The sequence below is a fragment of the Pleurodeles waltl genome, chromosome 12 (genome assembly GCF_031143425.1).
Source record: "Pleurodeles waltl isolate 20211129_DDA chromosome 12, aPleWal1.hap1.20221129, whole genome shotgun sequence".
NCBI classification, from domain to species: domain Eukaryota; kingdom Metazoa; phylum Chordata; class Amphibia; order Caudata; family Salamandridae; genus Pleurodeles; species Pleurodeles waltl.
Window position 1 is genome coordinate 214,628,880 of NC_090451.1, and position 21,518 is coordinate 214,650,397.

Genomic DNA, 21,518 nt, shown 5'->3' on the forward strand with positions numbered 1-21,518 from the left:
TGCTCTTAACTTTAAAAGAATGTATGTCTGACTGGTTCACCTAGAATTGGCATAAGTTAACTTACTTATAAGTCCCTATTTACAGCAGCAGGGGCACCCAGGGCCTGTAAGTTAAAGTGTGTCTCCAGCACTTATTTTGCCACCACGAGTGAGACACAGCAGTGCATGGCTCCCAGCACGCCACTGCTGTCGGGCAGAGCGGTTTTCGACTGCTAACTTGACTTAGCTATTTAGACTAACAGCAAACCCAAACCTTCCATTTCAATATGTAGAAGGTACCCCGAGACAGGCCCACAAAACCCTAAAGCCAGAGTGTTTTATGATAAAAAGTTGGACGTGTTTTCTTAACTTTCCATGTTCTGACTTTAAAAAATCTGCATTGATATTTTTATACTGTGGAGAGGCTAAGTAGCCCCGCTGGCGAGTACAGAGTGACATGCTGACCACTCTGTAGAGTTCACCTCTGAATGGCACCACTAAACTTGGTACTCCAAGCTATCAAAAACATGTTGCATTAAAACAGTCTTAATGGTCAAGTTGAATTTCTTGTAACTTATGCCCATAAGGCAGCTTTAATGCGTAGCCACTTTGCATCTCTAAAGTTTTCCAGTGACTGGTAACGGTCATTAGCCTCAAAGTCCAAGGTACTTACCTTCAGTAACGATATAGCTGGTAGAGACATATTCTAGTTGCAGATTCCTTACCTTAGAATTTTCCCCAAGGCGTCAGATTCGATCCGGAGATTTTTTCTTTGAGCACTACCCTTTTGTGTCGGTAGGTGGCGTCGGTCGACTCCACGGGTGTCGTTGGCATCGTAGTCACTGTGATGATGTCAGGAGTAGTACACAGACGCTGCCTCAGCGCAGTGACGTCAGTTTCTTTTAACGATTTTCCACCCCAAAGCACAAAGCCGCTAAGAAAACAGATTGGTGCGCCGGAGCTAAGGTCCTGAATGGTGATGCCCTGCCCCTAGAAGTCAGTTGGCAAGTGGGTCGGATGGGTGGGTCGGTAAGGAATCTGCAACTAGAATACAATGGTCATTATGACATTGGCGGGCGCCAACAGACCGCCGCGGAGGCAGTACGCCACTTGCCAGATAATGACACACAAAACCAACAGAAACCAGCCACAACCACAAGTCCACCAGACCCAACGAAGACGAAAGTCTGCCAGACCCACCACAAGCACCGCTATGCCATCAATACACTGCCCTCCAACTTATGACCCACGAATCACCACAGTGGACATTCGATTGCGGACAGCCATTGGCGGTGCACACATTGCCATGGCGGAATTGAGCACCCAACACCACTTGAAGCCAACATTGGCCAGACCAAATAACCCACACCTGACACATATACACACAAACACCAACAGCACTATAAAACACCCCCCCACATAACCCACAATCCTTCGCAAACACGTAAAGACTGCTACACCTTGCCAGTCCAATCCCTTAGGGAACTGCTCACACACACATCTACGTATACATCCTTCACGCATCACACACCACACACTCTACCACAACACTGAACACCCTCTCTGCACAACACACAGCACAACAGGCATGTCCCCACAAACGCACCCCCGTTTCACAGATGAGGAGTGGTGGGTGATGGTGGAGGAAATCATCAGGGTAGATACACAGCTGTTTGGTGCACAGGTCCAGCAGATCTTCATTGCCAGGAAGATGGAGCTATGGTGGAGGATCGTAGACAGGGTGAACTCTGTGGGACAATATCAACGCACAAGGGACGACACCCGAAAGAGGTGGAACAACCTACGGGGGAAGGTGTGTTCCATTGCATCAAGACACCAGGTCGCCATCATGAGGACTGGCGGTGGACCCCCACCTCCTCCCCCACAATTGACAGCATGGGATGAGCACGTCTTGGCAATCATGCATCCCACACCCCGACTCCCTACACCCTACTCCATCCCACACAGTGCACCACCCCAATGACCACACTTAAATGTGTACCCCTGCATGCCCTACCCACTGCAAGCACACCCCTCCCAGCTCTGCATACACACCCACCAGCAATGCATGGACAGCATGTAGAACTACCAATCCCACAATCCTTCATCACACTTACCAAAGGTGGGGGTACAACACCAAACCCACAGTGAAAGGTAGAAATGCAGAAAATGTGACAGACAATGACCCTAACAAATCACTTACTTCCCCCACAGGTGCCCCAAGCCAATTTCAGCGGCGAGCAGGTGCTACGGCAACTCAGTCCTCCACCAGAAGATGCCCTCATGGATGACAGCAACTCTGGATGAACCCCCTAGTCCATCTAGGACCACAGGTCAGTCGGCTTCCACATCCCACAGTCAGTTCACCACAGTCCACCCTCCCCCCGACTCCAACACTACAACAGCCAGTCAACGTCCCGAGACCCCTGGCTCCAGGACACGTCGATCAATAGTGTGCCCACCTGAACAGGGACCCGAGTCGACATCACACAGGCAAGACGGTGAAGGTCCTGGTGTAAGTGGGAGTGGGCACACCGTTCAGGGGACACAGGCATAGGGGGCTAGGGACAGAGGGGGGTCAGATGTTCCCCAGGGGGAGGCCAGGCCCAGGGAGCCGATTGCCCAGGAGGCACTCACACATGTCCTGGGGGCATACTAAAAATCCCAGGAAAGGATGGGCCAGTTGATCACCATCATGCAGGAGAACCAGCTGCAGCAGGGGAACACCACCAGGAGGTTATGCAACAGTTGCAGGGCCTAAATGCCAACATGGCCTCCATTGTAGGGGTGCTGGGTGACATGGCCAACACCATGTGGGAGAACAGAGCACACCAGCGGCCCACTTCCACTAGCCAGTCCACACACCAGCCATTAACATCTTCTGCAGCTAGTGGACAGAACCACCTGCAACACCCCCTGCAGAAGGAGAACCACCCCACAAACGTTCCCTGCGACCCAGACAGACACAAGAGACTATTGCTAAGACCACTGCCAGGAAATGAGCCCCTCCAGAATGTCCCCCTTGTGTGCTACTGAGTCACCCTGCTCCTCTTTCTATGGCCCCATGGACACTGGACCTGTGCTACAAACCAACTGGGCCACTACATTGAAGTTTTCCTCAACCATCACCCCACTCTATTGCACTATCCCTTCATTACTGTCACTCCAATAAACACCCTTGAACACAACTGGAGTAAAAGTGCTTTATCAGACAGAAATGTGCAATGTATTCAACTGTATTCTCCTGTGCAAATGTTCTGTAAAGTGTGAAACCATCCAACAAATGTGTTTAAGCAGTCTGTAGTCATCACATCAGTACACAGTTGTGACCACACCAACATCTGCATAAAGGGAAGGCATAAGTGACAGTCAATTGAAATGTAAAGGCAGTGATTGGCACAACACAGCTGGCAAACAGCACTTAACTGAAATGGAGAAATGATCAGATTTACAGTCTTACTTGAGTGTCATTGGAAGTACTGCTGTATGATATGTGTTATGTTGTCCACATCCTCCTCCTCTTCCTCATTGTCTTCAGTGTCCACTGCTGCCACAGGGGCACTGTCTCCCACCTCCTCCTGCAGGTAAGGCACATGGCGTCTGAGGGCCAAATTGTGCAGCATGCAGCAGGCCACCACAATATAGCAGACCTTCTTGAGGGCGTAGCATAGGGACCAACCTGTTCAATTGAGGCACCTGAACCTGGCTTTCAGTAGAGCAAATGTGCGTTCTACAACCCTCCTGATACAGCCATGTCCCTCATTGTACTGATTTTCAGCCCCTATTCTCGAATTCCTAACGGGGGTCAACAGCCAGGACAGGTTTGGGTAGCGAGAGTCACCTGGAAGAAGTGAGGGACACACATTACCCATGTACAATGGCATGGAGTACAACTCCAGTTGGCATACATTGACATACATTGTGTGAAGACTCAAGCTCACCTATGAGCCACACTCTGTGCCTATGTAGTCGTGCCATCAACTGTGGGACACTGCTATTCCTCAATACATAGGCATCATGCACAGATCCAGGAAACTTAGCAGTGACGTGGGAGATGTACTGATCAGTAAGGCACACCATCTGGGCATTTATTGAGTGGAAACTCTTCCTATTCCTGTAGACCTGCTCATTTGCCCTGGGAGGGACTAAGGCAATATGGGACCCGTCAATGGCCCCAATCACATGTGTTATGTGTCCCAAGGTATAGAATCCAGCCTTCACAGTGGGCATCTTCACTCTGGGGGAATGAGATAGACCTTTGATCTCCAGGTCTCCCAGATGAGCTCCCCGCCCTAGAGTGGAAGAATCCGTTATGACCGTGGCAACCGGAGGTGGTAGACAAAATGGCCTTCCTTGGGAAAGGTTGCCGTCCACAGCCCACCATCGTAGATCCTTTGCAGCGTCTCTGGAGATCGTTATAGACTCTTCAAGATCCCCTTTGTGTTGAAACCACTGCTTGCAGAGGCACCATTGGAGAGCCCTCATGTGGCAACGTGCATGAGTGACCAACAGAATCAGAGCAGACGTAGGACCGTGAGGACTGGAACAACCACTCCCTTTTGAAACATTGGAATCAACGCCTGAATGTCCTGAATCCACTGTGGCGGAGGATAGCCCAGATTCAGTGTGGTATCCAATACTGCCCCTATGAACAGGAGGCGCTGAGAGGGCTCCAGGTGAGACTTGAGCACGTTTACCATAAAGCCCAGGTTGAACAACAACCTTGTTGTCACTTGCAAGTGATGCAGAACAAGCTCTGGGGACCTGGCTTTTATAAGCCAATCGTCCAGGTAAGGGAATACAGATATTCCCTTCCTTCTGAGGTCCGCTGCAACCCCCGCCATCACCTGACGTGCAAAAGTAAGACCAAAAGGAAGGACTGCAAACTGGTAGTGTTGCAAGCCTACCACAAACCGGAGATACTTCCTGTGCGACTTCAGAATGGGGATATGAAAATAAGCATACTGCAAGTCAACAGACACCATCCAGTCTTCCTTGATCAACGCCAAAAGCACCTGTGCTAGAGTCAGCATTTTGAATTTCTCCTGTTTGAGGATCCAATTCAAAATCCTCAGATCCATTATAATAGGCCTCAATCGACCATCCTTCTTGGGAATCAGGAAATATCTCGAATAGCATCCCTGACCCCTTTCCTGCTCTGGAACCAACTCCACTGCACCCTTTAACAAAAGGACTTGCACCTCCTGCTGAAGCAACAGGAGATGATCTTCTGAACAAAACGAAAAATGGGGAGGGATGGAAGGGGGAAACTCCCGAAAAGGAAGGGCATAACCTTTCCCCACAATATTTAGTACCCAAGAGTCTGATGTGACTAAATCCCACTCGTGGAGAAAATTAAATATCCTGCCCCCTACAGAAGAAGCATGATCCAAGATGAATAGAAAACTAGGGCTGCTTTCCTTGTTGGGTTCCCCCAGAGGAAGAGGATGAGGCAGGATGCTGCTAGGCAGCTCCTCATGTCCTAACCCTCCCCGCCCTCTAAAAGATCTATAGAGAGGGTTAGCAGGCTGTTGAGTGCTGGACTGTGGCCTTCCACGATAAGAGGATCCACGGGCAAACCCCCTAAACCTCCGAACGGACTTAATGGGTGTAGATGCAGATGCCTGTAGTCCCAAGGATCTTGCAGTAGCCCTCTTGTCTTTAAAACGTTCCAAAGCAGAGTTGGCCTTGGGCCCAAACAACTTTTCGTCATCAAATGGAAGGTCAAACAAAGTTGTTTGAACGTCCATGGAAAAGTCAGAAGACCTAAGCCACGCATGCATCCTGGTCGCCACGAAGTGCCCATTGCCCTGGCCACTGAATCTGCTGTATCCAGACCTGACCGGATAATCTGTTTGCCCGCCGCTCGAGTGTCTAGAAGGAGCTCATCAAACTGCCCCTGCACATCCTGAGGCAAGCTCGGCACCACAGCTCTTGTGTGTCCATCAGGGCATGAACATACCTCCCCAGCACACAGGTAGCATTGACCGATTTCAGGGCCATACTACATGAGGAGAAACTCTTCTTGGCTGCTTGCTCAATTCTCTTGGACTCCCTGCCCAGTAGAGTAGCAGGAAACGAGCAAGGAGCAGATCGGGCGGAACAAGAAACTTGGACCACCAAGCTCTCAGGAGTCGGATGTTGAGATAAAAATTGAGGATCCCCAGGAGCAACCCTGTACCTCCTAGCCACAGTCCTGGAAACCGCAGGAGTTGTGACAGGTTTTCTCCAAATGTCTAAAATAGGCTCATTAAGAGCATCGTTAAAACGGAGTAGGGACTCCGCCAAAGTAGAGGAAGGATGCAACACCTCCGTCAAGATGTTTGTCTTTACTTCCGAAGCTGGTAACGGAAGTCTAAAAAATTCAGCAGCCTTCCTTATGACAGTGTGAAAGTAAGCTGCCTCCTCTGTAAATTCACCCGGGGATGAAAGATCCCACTCAGGGGAGGTATCCAGTCCACTTGCAGAGTCCAGACCCTGAAACTCCCCCATAGGCTCAGGAATCTCTCCTTCCTCTAACAACTGTTGCTGGTATTCCTGCTCCTCCAAGAGCCTCAAGGCTTTCCTCCTTGACCTCAATCTGGCCTCCAATCTTGGCGTCGAGAGAGAGTTAGCCGACGTCGATGCCTTCAAGGTAAATGGACGTGGTGGAGGAGATGGTGGAGATACACTGCGTCCCGACCGGGACCCATCCGGCGCCGGTTTTGGCGCCATCAGCACCATCATCTGAGGTGACAATGTCATCAGCGCCGAACCAGCACTCTCAGCCGGAGGATAGAAGGGCACAAACGGAGCCGGCTTGTACGGCGCCGGCGAACCCAAAGAGAACGCTAATGGACCCGTGGGACCAGCCGCTGCACCAGCAGGGGCCATAGCCTTGTTGAAAATGCTAAACATAGCATTAAGGAAAGCCGCCGGATTCGCTCCCGGAGTCAGGAAGGCAGGAAACCTCTGCTCATCTTGAGGTGCTTCGGTCGGACCCGAAACTTGCACCACCAGCTCCTGAGCCAACACGGGTGAAAAGTGAGTCGTAGGACTCGCCAGAGACTCAACGACCTCAATCAGTGATGGCACCGGAGAAGCCTGTGGACTCTGAAGCTGGGGAGTAATAGTTGGACTGACCTCCCACGCCTCAGAGGGGACCGAGACCCATCTCTGGAAGAACAGCATGGGCGCTTGATGGCAGCACAGCAGCCACAAAGGGGTGCGAACAGACAGGTAGGTGTGCAGATGGTAGTGTTTGGGTTATTTACTGCTGTTGTACCCAGTTAATGGTTTGTTGTCCATACTGCACATTGTTGGTTCCAGTGAGTGATAGTGATGTGTATGCCATATGTGCAGTTGTTGCTGGGATTGGCCTTGTGCTCCCTTTCTTACCCCCCCCACCCGCTCTCCTTTTCTCATCCTGTCCTTGTGTGCAGTAGCATCATCTGGCGAAGGAGCAGGGGCACCAGTGAGTGGGGGAGTGCAGCCCACGGGACCCAGGACGCGGAGAGCACAGACGCCAGGGGGGGACCAGTGGGTTGGAGGGCGAGGAGAGCACCGGGGGGGAGACAGGAGCAACGACTACAGACTGATTCCTCCTCCAATGGAAGCTCCCTGGTGCTGGCGGGCCCCTCTTGGACCACCCCAGCTACAAGATCTTCCGCCACCCCCCATACCAGCACGGCCCTCCCAGTTGCCCGCTCACCCAGGAGGGGGGCGTCTCCCTCACCCGAGGCTCCTCAGGCCCTGCCCCAGTCAACCCTACTGCCCTTACTGAGGAGGCTATTGACCTCCTGAGATCCATCTCTGTAGGGCAGTCAACCATAGTGAATGCCATCCAGGGGCTGGCATCCCAGATGCAGCAATGCAATGCCTACCTGGAGAGCATTCACAGTGGCTTGGCTGCCCTACAGAGATCATTTCAGGCTCTGGCCTCCTCTCTGTGACGGCAGCCAGTGTCCCTGGTTCTTTCATCCCCCTCCAACTATCTGTTCTCAGTCCCAAAGCCCTCACCCCCGACCCATCCCATGCACACAATCTGACAAGCATGCACCCAAAACAACAGACAGGACTCATACAGACAAACACAGGCACCACACACACAGATGCACATACTACAAGAGCCACTGCCTACACTGTCTCCCCCTCCTCCTCCCTCACAGTCACATCAACACTCACACCTGCATGCACTGAATCATCAGTCCCAGATCCTCCCATCTGTACAACCTTGTCCACAGTCACCACAACAGCTGACACGCACCCCACACACCACATGTGCAGTCAACCACCACCATCACAGCCTCATGCAGCACACCCACCTCACTTGCAGACACCACAACAACATACATACACATGTCCTGTTTGTCCTCTCCCACCCTGTCTGTCCCCTCCAATAACACAAACACTCCCACAATCAACAGCCATCCACCTCACACACGCACACTGTTCATGCACTTGTACCCAAGTCCAGGACACCTACTCCTCCTACAACCACTCCCTCTACCTCCATGCCCTATCCTCCTCCCACAACCCACCCTATTGGTCCTTAGAAGCTTTTTGTTTCCCGCCTTGAACTCTCCCCTCACCCCACCGTTCTGCCTGTAAGCGAAAGATCCCTCCCCCAGCCCAGTATCTCCAGCTACCAGTCGACTCCTGTTCCTCCCCCTAAAACTACACCTGCCACTAAGGGGCACAAGAATGGCACTCCGGCCCCCCACCCCAAGCCCACTCCTCCGCCCCCTAAACAGAAGGGTAAAAACCTGCCCCCTCCCAAGCCCAAGGACCCACCTCCCAAGAAGAAACCCTCCCCAACACCCCCATGCCCCCTGAAGTGCCAGCCTAACATCATTAGGATGCCCCTGCCCAGTGAAGTGACTAGGCTGTCAGGAGTCAAGTTGGGCCTTGGACGTTGCCCCGTGGCCATTTATTGACTACGGACTGGACAATGGCCCTTGCTGTATATTTGTACATATGTATAGATTTATTATTACAGTGGTTGGACCAGAGGTATGTGTCCTAGCTTTCTTTGCTCCTGGGTTATGTTGATGTTGATTTAATCTGCAGATTGTTCTCAGTGTGTGCGATGTGTGTTTGGTGTTTGTTGTGGGTGTGGGTGTCACTCTCCCCTGCCTCCCTTTTGTGTTAGGTGGCTGTACTCACCGTTGTCATCGGCATTGGTGCTCCTGGACTGCCGTCGCATGCTACAGCATCAGAAGGACTTCCAGTTCGTGTTCCATGGTGGCTGCGGACTCCTCAGTGCCCCGGGAGGTGTGTGTCTCCTTTTATGTGATGTGTTTCTGCCAGGCTTTTAGTGGTGGTGGTCCCGCCCTGGAAATTCTGGCGGTCTGCTATGTCACAATATGGTGGGCAGGTCGTTGTCTTTCACCTGCCTGAAGATGGCTACCGCCATGGTCAGTGGATAGACCGCACTGGCAGTTCGGGTGGTACACTGGCTGTCTATGGGAGGGATCACTACCATGATCATAATTTGGCAGTCTTCACCGCCAGCCTGGAGACAGTACTACTGCCATCGCCGGCATGGCGGTCAGCTGGCCGCCAATGTCATAATGAGGGCCTATGTCTCTACCAGATATATTGTTACCAGAGTTAAGTAACTTGCACATCTGATAGAGACTTCTAGTTGCAGATTCCTTACCTTATAATAGATACCCAAGCAATGCCATCCTAGGAGGTGGGCTGCGAACCAAGATCATGCTAGAAAGTCCTGCAGGACCGAACGACCAAAGTAGCCGTCCTGACGGACCTGACTGTACAGGCAGTAATGTTTAGTAAATGTGTGCAAGGATGCCCAAGTAGCTGCCTGGCAGGTATCCAGGACAGATACTCTGTGTGCTAATGCAGTGGAAGCAGCAGTCGCTCTGGTAGAATGAACGCGCAAGTCCTCAGGGAGTTGCTTCTTGGCCAAGGCGTAGCACATATTGATGTAAAGAAGTACCCATCGAGAGATGGTACGTTTTTTCACCGCCTTTCCTTTCTTCGCACCCACATTTCCAACAAAGAGTTGACCGTCCACCCAGAAATCTTTAGTACGATTAGACGCCAACGCTCTTTTTGGGTCCAGACGGTGGAGTCTCTCCTCTTCATGAGAAGGATATGGAGGTGCAGAAAAAGTAGGCAAGGTTATGGACTGGAAAAGGCGTAACGACCCTAGAAAAGACAGAAGCCTTAGTGCGTAACACCACTTTGTCAGGCTGCACAGACAAGTATGGGGGCTTTGAAGAAAGAGCCTGAAGCTCACTCACCCTGCGAGCAGAAGGGATGGCAACAAGCAAAACAGTTTTGAAAATAAGGAGCCGTATGAACAATTGTGCATCGGCTAAAGGGGAGTACATATTAAAAAAGTAAGCACAAGATTGAGGTCCCACTGAGGCATGATAAATAGAGTGGGTGGAAACAAATGGGTGAGATTCTTAAGGAATCGACTGACAATAGGGGACTTAGAGTGAAGGCTGATCAGGCAACCTGAGAAAGGCCGAAATAGCTGATAAATAACCTTAACGGGTGCCCAAAGCAGAGCCCTGCTGGGTAAAGAAAGAATGAACAAAAGAACCTCAGAAAGAGGAGCAGAGGGGGGGGGGGGTTCAACAGATTTGATGGAACACCATGCCACAAATTTAATGCCAACGACAGGCGTATACCGTTTTGGTGGAGGGATGCCTGGCTGCCAAGATAACGTCACAGACTTCAGGAGGAACGTCAAAAGCCGTCAACTGCCTCCGTTCAATCTCCATGCATGAAGGTGGAGATTGGACAGGTTCAGGTGGAGAACCACCCCCTGCTGCTACAACAGAAGATCCTCCCAAAGAGGCAGTTTGAGTACAGGATTGGTGGCCATGCTCAATAGCTCTGGATACCATACTATCCCCGTGCCCAGTCTAGAGCCACCAAGATAACTTGGGCCCGGTCGTTCCTGATCTTCTTGAGAACTCTGTGCAGAAGTGGTATAGGCGTAAAGGAGGCCGGAGTTCCACTTGAGACGAAAAGCGTCTCTGAGCGAGTGCCGCCTTGGAAACTCCAATGCACAAAATGGCTGACTTTGTGCGTTCTCTGTGGAGGCGAACAGATCTGAACAAAGCTCTCCCACTACTTAAAGAGGTCCTGCGCCACCTCCGGATGGAGAGGCCATTCGTGATCGGCTATGCATCAACGGCTGAATTTGCCTGCTCTGGCGTTCAAAGAGCCTGCCAGATGTTGAACTACCAGGGTAACATCCTACTGTGCCAGCCATGTCCAGAGGCACAGTGCCTCCTGACGGAGTTCAGGAGCCTACTCCGCCCTGTTTGTTGCAGTACCAGATAGCAGTGGTGTTGTCCGTAAACACCTGCACTACTTTCCCTTTGAGAGAGGGAAGTAATGCTTTCAACGCAAGCCTGATCACCCGGAGCTCCAGAAGATTGATATGGAGCCCAGACTCCGTCAGAGACCAGAGGCCTCCGATCTCCGCCTCTCCCATGTGGCCGCTCCATCCCAGAAATAACACGCCCGTCACTATGGATAGATCAGGTTGGGGAAGGGAGAGGGATCTGCCGTCGACCCAATGCTGATTAGAAAGCCACCACTGCAGGTCTTTCGCAGTCCCCTCCGAAATCCGGACCATGTCGGAGAGATTTCCCTGATGCTGTGCCCACTGAACCTTCAAGTCCCACTGCAGAGCCCACAAATGCCATCTGGCACGTGTTACTAGCAGGCTGCAGGAGGCCATGAGGCCTAGCAGCCTCAGAGTCAGTCTCATCGAAACCCAAGACAGAGGCTGAAAGATCAGAATCATAGCCTGAATATCTTGGACTCGCTTTTCTGGAGGATAGGCCCGAAACTGCACTGTGTCCAGAACAGCTCAGATGAAGGGGAGCGTCTGGGAGGGAGTCAGGTGTGACTTCGGCATATTTATAGTGAATCCCAGCATGTGCAGGAGGTTTGTCGTAGTCTGATGGTGTGAGAAGACTTTCTGGGGCGAGTTCGCCTTCAACAGCCAGTCGCCGAGGTAGGGGAAGACAAACCCCCAACCTGTGCAGATGAGCTGCAACCTCGGCCATCACTTTCGTGAACACCTGAGGGGCGCTGGTAAGGCCGAAGGGGAGCTCGGTAAATTGAAAGTGCTTGTTTGTGACCTACCACGAATCGTAGGTAACGTCTGATGGCAGGCAGGATGGGAATATGAAATTAAGTGTCCTGCAAGTCCAATGCTACCATCCAGTCTCCTGGGTCCAAGACAGACAGGACCTGAGCCAGGATGAGCATTTTGAATTTCTCCTTCTTTAGGAAGAGATTGAGGTCCCAATGGTCTAGTATAGGACGTATGCCCTAGTCTTTTTTGGGCACCGGAAAGTAGCAGGAATAACACCCATGACCTACTACTAGCACAGGGAACTTCTCTATGGTCCCCTTGGCCAAGAGAGCCCGAACTTCCTGGCGGAGAAGTGCCAAATGTTCCTCCAGAATACGTCTGACTGAGGGAGGCATGGCTGGTGGGGCAAATTAAAAGGGGAGGGAGTAGCCCCTTCGAACGATGTGCAAAACCCACCTGTCCGTAGTGATGGATTTCCAGTGGGGCAGGTGATGGCGAATCCTGCCGCCAACTGGACCGGAGTAAGGGGACAGACTAGGAGGGTTTAGAGGCTGCAGCAGGGGCGGCATGGGCAAACGTCTGATTCCCTGTCCCACGCGGGACTCTGCGTCCCCGGCCACGCAGCGGTTGAACAGCATGAGTGGCACGGTGGCTGGGATAGGGAGCCCCTTCCGTAGCCACAAAAGAGGCGAAAGGCAGACTACTGGGGGCGAGGGGCAGTGGAAAGGCTGAGGAACCGAGCCGTAGCCCGGGAGTCCTTGAACGTCTTCAAAGCTGAGTTGACCTTGTCTCCATCTAAGGGCATGTACATAAGAGTCTGTTGGACATCCCCCGAAAAACCAGATGTACGCAACCAGGTGTGGCGCCTCAAGGCCACCATCGTCGCAACCGATCTACTAAGAGAGTCGGTCGTGTCCAGCCCACATCTGATTATGAACTTTGCCACATCTCTCCCATCTGAGATAGCTTAGGACACAATAGCACAGGCTTCCTCTGGTATCTGCGGCAGAACTTGCGTGACCATATCCCAGAGAGTGGGTATAGCAGCTCAAAAGGCATGTGGTGTTCACTGACTGCAGCGCGAGACTGGAGGAAGAAAACATCTTCTTCTCAAATTGTTCCAGCCATTTTGATTTCCTATCCGGGGGTGCGGAAAGGAATGCGCCCGAGGATGAGGATGCCTGGATGACGTGGCTATCAGGCGTGGGGTGTTGGGACAGAACTTAGGTTCGTTTGGGGCTGGCTGATGGCGGCGTGCGATACTCTTGTTCACAAGAGCCCCTGTGTTGGGTCTGGACCAAGTACCTAAAAGGACATCGGTGAGGGCTTCATTGAATGGTAGAAGATGCTCCGATGTGGAAGCCCCTCCATCAGGAGATTAGACCTGGCCTGAACAGTAGGCAGCTCAAGGCCAAGGACCTTAGCCGCCCTACTGACCATCATGGAATAAGTTGCTCCCTCCACCATAGCCTTGGTAGGAGGAGGCAGCATGCCAGAGTCTGGAGATGTATTCAGACCACTAGCCTCGCCCAGCTCCTGTGCCCAGTCCAAGTTAGGGTCAACCTGGTATTCATAAGGGTCCACAGATCCCTCCAATCCTTCCCTGAATTCGTACCCATAAGAAAAAGAGTCAGAATACAACCTGGGGTGAATAGGCCTCACCGAAGAAGGAGGTGGCGTCAGCTGACATCTGTGCGACTCAGAGTCGTCAGGGATGAGGATCGGGTCGACGTAAATGGTGGGCACCACCAACATCGAGAGCATTGACAATCGAACTGGCACCAGGGAAGGTCTCAATGGGACAGCTGGCGCCGGTGCGGATCCGAGAGCAGATCCGGAGGGGACCTCGTTGGCCGGAGCTGCCGGCGCGGACGCCAAAGGCCCCCGACCGAACCTCTTGGGCCCAAAGGTACTATATCAGGGTCGGCCTACCCAAAAATGAGGTGCATGGCCTCATAAAACTCTCTTAATTGGGCAGGGGTCGCTCCGGCCCCTGGAAAATCGGGGAAGTGCGGAGCAGACCCAGAAGCAGGCTCTGAAGACGGAAGCCTAGAGCATCAAAGCTCCTCCTGAGTCGCATCAGACGAGCGACAGGGTGAAGTCGAAGGGTAACGGGATCTCTTAGACTTCTTCTTCTTACCTTGACCCAAAGACTTCGAAGAAGAATGGTGGTGGCTCCGGGTCCGGTCTCGAGACCTTCCCCTTGAATAAGGTCGGGACCTACGCAGAGTCGAGCACCAAGGCCTTCGGGTGCATGGCCCGGCACTCAGAGCATGACTTCGGGTCGCGGTCTAGGCACCACAAACAGACCCGATACAGATCTGTCACCGACATCATGCGGTGACAGTCTTTGCACGGTTTGAAACCAGTGTTTAGGGACATCCCTTGACGTACCAAAAAACTCAACAAAAGCTCAATAAAAGAGTAGATTAGGTCAAAAAACGCCGGATCAGCTCGTGGTGCTTAAAGAAAAGAACTGACGTCACTGCGCTAAGGGGGCATCTTTGTACTACTCCCAACGTCATCACGGTGACTACGGTGCCAACGACACCTTCGTAGTCAACTGACACCACCTACCGATTCGCAGGGGTATTGCTCGAAGAAAAAATCTCTAGCTCAAGTCTGACACCTGGGGGAAAATTCGAAGGTAAGGAATCTGCAACTAGAAATCTCTATCAGATACAGCAGGCTGTCCTTCTGGGATAGGTGTAAACAGCTTGCAGGAAGAAACACTAAGGTCCTCCTTTGGAAGAGATGTGACCACTCCCTGACCAGAAGGCCAAAAAGGATGTGAGCCCAAAAGGAAAGCTTCAAAGGGAAAGTCACATTTGAAAGGCAAATAGTGGACACACACAAGAGGGGCTGTTCTTCTGTTCTTGCAGACAGGTTGGCAGCGGAGACAGATATGAAAATCTTTTTTTCTGGGGGTGTGTTGCCTCCAAGTTGCCACACCTCTAGGGGAGCGAGGGAGCTGCACACTCTGAGAGGGGGGTACTAACATCTTGGGAATGGACAAGATAGTGCATTCTGGGCTAGTTAGATGTCACACTTCACAGGAAGTCGTCACTAGGTAGGAGGGGACCTGTAAGCCAATCGGCTAGTAGTTGCCACATATCTGAAGGGCACAATCTGGGCATAAAAGTGGTGTCCCTGGCATCTAGACCTCAGATCAACTCTGTACTGAAGAGTGGATTGAAGGACTGCACTGCTGTTCCCTGGACTCAGCAAACAGAGGCTCCACCAAGGCTGGTCTGGTCCTTGGGCGAAAAAACGAGAGGACCATGCCTGTGGAACTAACGTCCCGAGCCTCAGAGAGAAGAGGTAACTCTGTTAATGACTACTGAAGTGCAACCTGGTACACTAACTGTAGACCCTCAAAAGTTGCATCAGAGTCTGCTAGACCATCAGAGTGCACTTTGGATGCCCAAGACAGGAGTTATCACCAGTTAAAGGGAACTGCTGGCTTAGCTGTAAGTGGATACCAGTAGACCAATGGCAGCTGAGGAGTATCCCCCTTTTCCCACCCAATCACCGGAACAGCATCCTGTATCCCTTGCATTCCACTCCATTATTATCTATGGCAGTTCCCCATAAAGCCTGGAATTGCACTGGAGACTGGTTACCTGTAAGCTAACTGCCCAAACAAGCCTCCTTGGCACCTATGTCTCATTCCCTGCCAGAGTTGGTTGCCCAACGTGGGCCAGAGTGTCAGCTTACAACTTTATAAAAGTTTTTAAAGGTTTGCAAATTTTTACCACGTGTGGTCCATTACAATGATGTTTTGCATTGAATGACAAAGCAGTGATTTACTGTTCCTTTGAAAATTAATATCACTGATACCTTCCAGTGGATTGTTGTCGCTGTGGTGTCCATTTGAAGATAAAAATACAACTTAAGTTTATAAACTGATCTTTATTGAGTTCTGTTTCTTTCTTATTCGAGTGTTTTGGTACTTATTAATGCTTTACACTTATTCCTTTGTTAAAGCTTGAATGCTCAGAGACAGCTTCCTAGGTTTGAGCTAAGGATTTTCAAATGAACCTGACTGGATCCAGTACAGGTAGTGTGTTTATTACAAGGTGAAATCTCACTACCACACCATGTAATTAACTGCTCTCCTCACAAAAAAAAGGTTAAAGCCAATATGTTTAGGAAATTACAGAAGTCTCAGGGACATTTCATGGAAGTCTAACCACCTCATTGCCTACTAGGTGGGCATAAACTGGACCCACCTGGCATACAATACCATTTTATCACTACAGCTGCCACTAGGTCTTCAGATGGCCAAAGCTTTACCATCACAAACAATCAGTCTCTGAACCTAATTACCTCATCAGCGCTGCTCCCATGTCTTCTCAGACAGTCCACAAACTTTTCTTGGGGACTTCCCCTCCGAAAACTGAAATATACGAAGGCTGCATAGCTCCAAGCAGGGTCAGAGGACGTGAATACATCTCTTGTAGAAAGTGAACTACAGAAGAAAAGCATTTGCATTAGCATAAGCAAAGAATGAATAACAAGGGACAGAATGAGTTCAAGTAAAAAAAAAAGAAAAAGACAGGTTATTTGATTGCAGGAATCTTGGCAATTATACAATTTAGCCCCACTCAAAAATTATTTTTTAATTGTGGCCTCCTACACCACCTCCCATCACAATAACCTCAATTCTTCATTTCCAGTACTGAAATATTTCCAACAATAACATTATGGCAGATGTTTGGTTATCAATGGTAGCGAGTACTGATGACAGAAAGGAGTCAGCTGGTCTTAAAGTGCCAGAATGCAGGAAAGAATACAGTGTGCACTGATGCTTACGTTGCAGCCTGGCACTGGTATGCCCCTAGCTAAACCCATAGTGGTGGCTTCAGATCTGGTGGAATGAGCCCGAGTACCCTCAGCAGATTCCTTTTTAGACAAGATATAGCACATCCCAGTTCAGAAGATGATCCATCTTGAAAGGGTCTGCTTTTGGGTAGTAATTCCCTTCTTCGCAACTTGGTCGTTCACCTAGTGTTCCTTAGTCAAATCGGTGTAGAAGCTAAAGGCTCTCCGGGTATGAAACCGGTGAAGCCTCTCCTCTTCTTTGGATAGATGCAACAGGGAGTGTGACGGACTCCCCTAAAAGAATGCAATACCTTTTTCTAAAGAAAGAATGCCTGAGCACCACTTTATCAGGGAAAAAAAGGCGGTATGTGGCAGATCTACTGACAGTGCTCGCAGCAATTTCGAAAGACAAACTGTGGAGGGGGTTCAAAGGGTATGGAAACTAAAAATATAAGGTAATTAAGGCCCCACTGGGGCAGGAGGGATGCAGGAGGGAACATGTGTAATCCCTTTAAAAAAACACATCACAATGGGTGACTTGCACAGAAGAGGTTTATCAGGCAAACACAGGAAGACCAAATGGGTAAACAAGTAACCCTTAATGGTATCCACAGGAAAATCCTGCTGGACCACAGCCAGAATGTACACATAAGAAAGCTTAGACTAAAGTGGTACATCAGGCTGCAGACTTTGCACAGCAGATAGAGTAAACTGCCTTTGTGGACGGGCAGCAAGTGGCTAAAATGAAGAATACCAACTTTGCAGGTAAGTCAAGGCTAACCAGCTGGTCTCGATCAATTTCCATCAATACTGCTTGGAGCTGCAAATCCCTGCCTTATTCGTAGGACTGTCGGTCTTCTTGAAGATGTAGAAACAGCTGGGGTGGGAGGAGAGTGGGGTGTCAGGGATTGGGGGAGAGGGGCTCTGTAAGGGTGACTTGAGGATTGGAGGTTTGCAGGTGCTCTTACTCTCTGGTGCCAGTCTGGGGCTATCAGGATGAGCTTAGTCTGGTCCCTACTGGCCATCTTCAGAACTCAGGGTAGGACTGACAGAGGCTGAATCGATTAAAGGAAACCATAATGCCAGGAAAGGTGGAACCAGTGTCCCAAAGAGCCCCATTTAAAAAAAATTCAGGAATGCATAAGACTGGACATAAGTGTTCTCAGCAGTAGCTAAAATAAAATTCTAACTTTGGCATACCCCATGTGTAGATTCTACACATGGTGGCTAGAGGACATCTACTGAGCTCCACCACCAGGTGTTTTGGGAGCCTGCCAGGTCGTTGACAGTGAAGGACAAGTTACTTACTTTTGGTAACGCCTTAACTGGTGGAGACAATATCTAGTTGCAGATTCCTTACCTTAGAAAAAGGCGTCTGTCTGGATCTGGAGATTTGTTCCAAGCAGTACCACTGTGCATCGTCAGGTGGCGTCGATTGGCTCTGCATCCGTTGTCAGATATGACATTGTGGGTCCTATATAGGCACTAACCTGGTGTGCTGACGTCGATTTCTTTTCACGACTTTCCATGCCATGAAGAACACTGACCACTGAGGCGTCAAAACTAGGGCCCTGAAAGGGGAATTCCTGTCCCTAGCCGTTCGCAGAGTGGGGAGGATGGTTGAGTCGGTAAGCAATATGCAACTAGATATTGTCACTCCAGATAAGTTGTTACCGAAAGTAAGTAACTTGTCTATCTGATAGAGAAATCTAGTTGCATAGTCCTTAACTTAGAATAGATATAAAAGCAATAACATCCTCAGAGGTGGGGCTGCAAACTAAGATCACACTAGAAAATCATGCAGGACCAAATGGGCAAAGTTCCCGTCCCTACAGACCTGACTGTCCAGGCAGTAGTGTTTGGTAAATATGTTGCAACCTGGCAGATGTCAAGGACTAGAACTTTGCGTGCTAAGGCAGTGATTGCAGCTTTAGCCCTGGTAGAATGAGCAGGCAAACACTCAGGGGGTTGCTTCTTAGCCAGCGCGTAGCACATTTTAATGCAGAGTTTGACCCACCTGGAGACGGTTCTCTTCTGCCCTGCCCAACCTTTCTTCGCACCCACATAACCAACAAAGAGTTGATCAGCCACCCGGAACTGGTACGATCAAGGTAGAACACCAACGCTCTTTTTTGGGTCTAGGCAGTGGAGACTCTCCTTTTCCTTAGAAGAATGTGGGTGTGTGTAAAAAGTACACAAGGTGATGGATTGACCTACATGAAAAGGCATAGCTACTTTTGGCAGAAAGGAGGCCCTAGTGCGAATAAACACTTTGTCAGGACGGATGGAATGGTAGGCTGGCTTAGATGATAATGCCTGCAGTTCACTCATTCTGCAGGCAGGTGTAATGGCCATAGGGAAGTCTGTTTTCAAAGTGAAAAGCCTGAGAGGACAGCTGTAGAGAGGCTCGAAAGGAGCGCACCTCAGGAATTTCAGAACCAAATTCAAATCCCATTGGGGCATAATGAATGGGGAAGGAGGAACCATGCAAGTAAGGCCGTTAAGGAACCACTTTACAATGGGAGATTTAAACAAAAAAAAGGTTGATCAAGCAACCGCAAAAAAGTAGAAATGGCAGACAAATAGCCTTTGGGAGTGCCCATAGCAGAGCCCTGCTGGGCCAGAGAAAGAATAAACAACACAACCTCAGGGAGAGGGGCAGAAAAGGGATCAACACACTTCTCTGTGCATCATGCCACAAATTTCTTCCGACAGGCATATACTGTTTTGGTGGAGGGACGCGTGGCTGCCAGGATAATGTTACAGACTTCGGGCGGAAGATGAGAAGTTGTCAACTGCTGTCACCCAATCTCCACAAAGAAGGCAGAGACTGCATAGGTTCGGGTGGAGAACCCTCCTCTACTGCTGCGACAGAAGATCCTCCTGAAGGGGCAGTCTGATTGAAGGATCAATGGCAATGCTCAGTAGTTCAGGATACCAGCCTCTTTGTGTCTAGTCTGGGGTCACAAGGATGACTTGAGCCCGGACCTTCTTGATCTTCTTGAGAACTCTGGGCAGAAGTGGTATGGGCAGAAAGGTGTACCAGAGCCCTGAGTTTCATTAGAGATAAAAAGCATTGCTGATCGTTTGCCACCTTGGAAATTCCTTTCCCCCCCTTTTTATTTGAGGAGGATCAAACATTATTATAATTTCAAACTGTTTCCAACAATTCATTTGAGGATTTAAATATATATTGTAATACACCACAAGTAATTCACTGATTCTTAGTTTTTAAGAGGAGTGCAGACTAATGGCGTACGGGTGAGTCAGGGATGTGCCTAGAAAGGCTGGGCTGTAATGTTGATCTTAACCCCTTACTTTCTCGCATTGACCCTCGGGGGAAGCACTGGTGCTCCCCCCCGTGGGCCACCCACCCACTTCCCCCCACCGGGAATGGCAGCGGAAGACCTTACACTGCCAGCCCTGATTCCCCCCCACCCCGACTGATGAAGTTAGTGCACACCGCACCCGCTGACATCATCAGATGGTATCGCTGGAAGCCATTTGCTTCCAGCGTCTGATCAAGGAGGTTAGTTTCACCTCCTGGTAGAGTGGGTGGTTTCAAAGAGGCACAGGAGGAAAGGAAATGTTTTTTTTCCTTTCCCTCTGTGTCTCTTTGAAACATATTACTGCTGCACGATCGCACATGGCGTCACAATTGTGCAGCAGTAATACCAGGGCTTTGTTTGTGTGCATGGGGACAGACCCCTTGGGCAAGGGTCGCTCCTAATTACGGGGCATATATTTGGCCATTTCTGCCCTCCTTGGGAGTAGATTGGCCATATTTTGAAGGAGCGACCTCTTGGGCCAGGGCATATATTATAGCCGGCAGAAACCAATAGACACCAGGGATTATTGTGTGGCACATTGTTTTGGGGGAGAGAAGGGGGTGGCCTTAGGCAAGGGTCGGCCCTCATGGGGGTAAATAACTTTTGGACATTTGGGGGCAGATCAGCCAATTTCTGTTAGGCCCATCTGCTCCCAAGGGGGCAGAAACCACTAGGCACCAGGGATTCAATTTTGTGTGTGTTTTTTTTGTATGGGGGGCCATCCCTTGGACAAGAGTTGCTGCCCTAAGGAGGGCATTCATTTTGGCCATTTCTGCCTCATTTGTGGGCAGATTGGCCTATTTATATTAGGCCCATCAGCCCCAAGGGAGCTGAAACGACTAGGCACCAGAGATTATTGCGTGGGCGCATGTGTTTTGTCTTGGAGGGGGCGGCCCCTTGGACAAGGGTTGCTCCCCTATGAAGGTAAATTACTTTTGGTCCTTCCTGCCCCCCTTGGGGGCAGATAGGCCTATTTATGTGAGGCCCATCTGCCCCCCTTGAGGGCAGAAACCCCATGGCACCGAGAATTATGTTTTGTGTGTGTTTTTTTTGTTTGGGGGGGAGGCCCTCAGGCAAGGGTCGCTCTGCTTAGGGTGCCATTAGTTTTGGACATTTCTGGCAGATTGGCCTATTTATATTAGGCCCATCTGCCCCCAGCGGGGGAGTTTTGTTGATAATGCCTTAGCGTTCCTAATAGATCATCCTGATTGTGACTGTCTTTTTAAGATTCAGCCTGTCCTTGATCACTTTGTAGATTGGTTTTCGGAGATCTATGTTCCAGGGAAAGAAATAGCTGTCCGGTTCAATGGCCGTTT

The 21,518-nt window shown here is 50.4% G+C and overlaps 1 protein-coding gene across 1 annotated transcript in view; it reads right to left on the reverse strand.

Moving 5' to 3' along the window:
• FANCA (FA complementation group A) overlaps nucleotides 1-21,518 on the reverse strand; it is a 701,003-nt gene that overhangs the window by 111,749 nt on the left and 567,736 nt on the right. Inside the window, exon 37 of the mRNA XM_069217268.1 lies at nucleotides 16,379-16,520. Coding sequence (XP_069073369.1) covers nucleotides 16,379-16,520 — 142 coding nt within the window. The remainder of the gene's footprint in view (nucleotides 1-16,378; nucleotides 16,521-21,518) is intronic.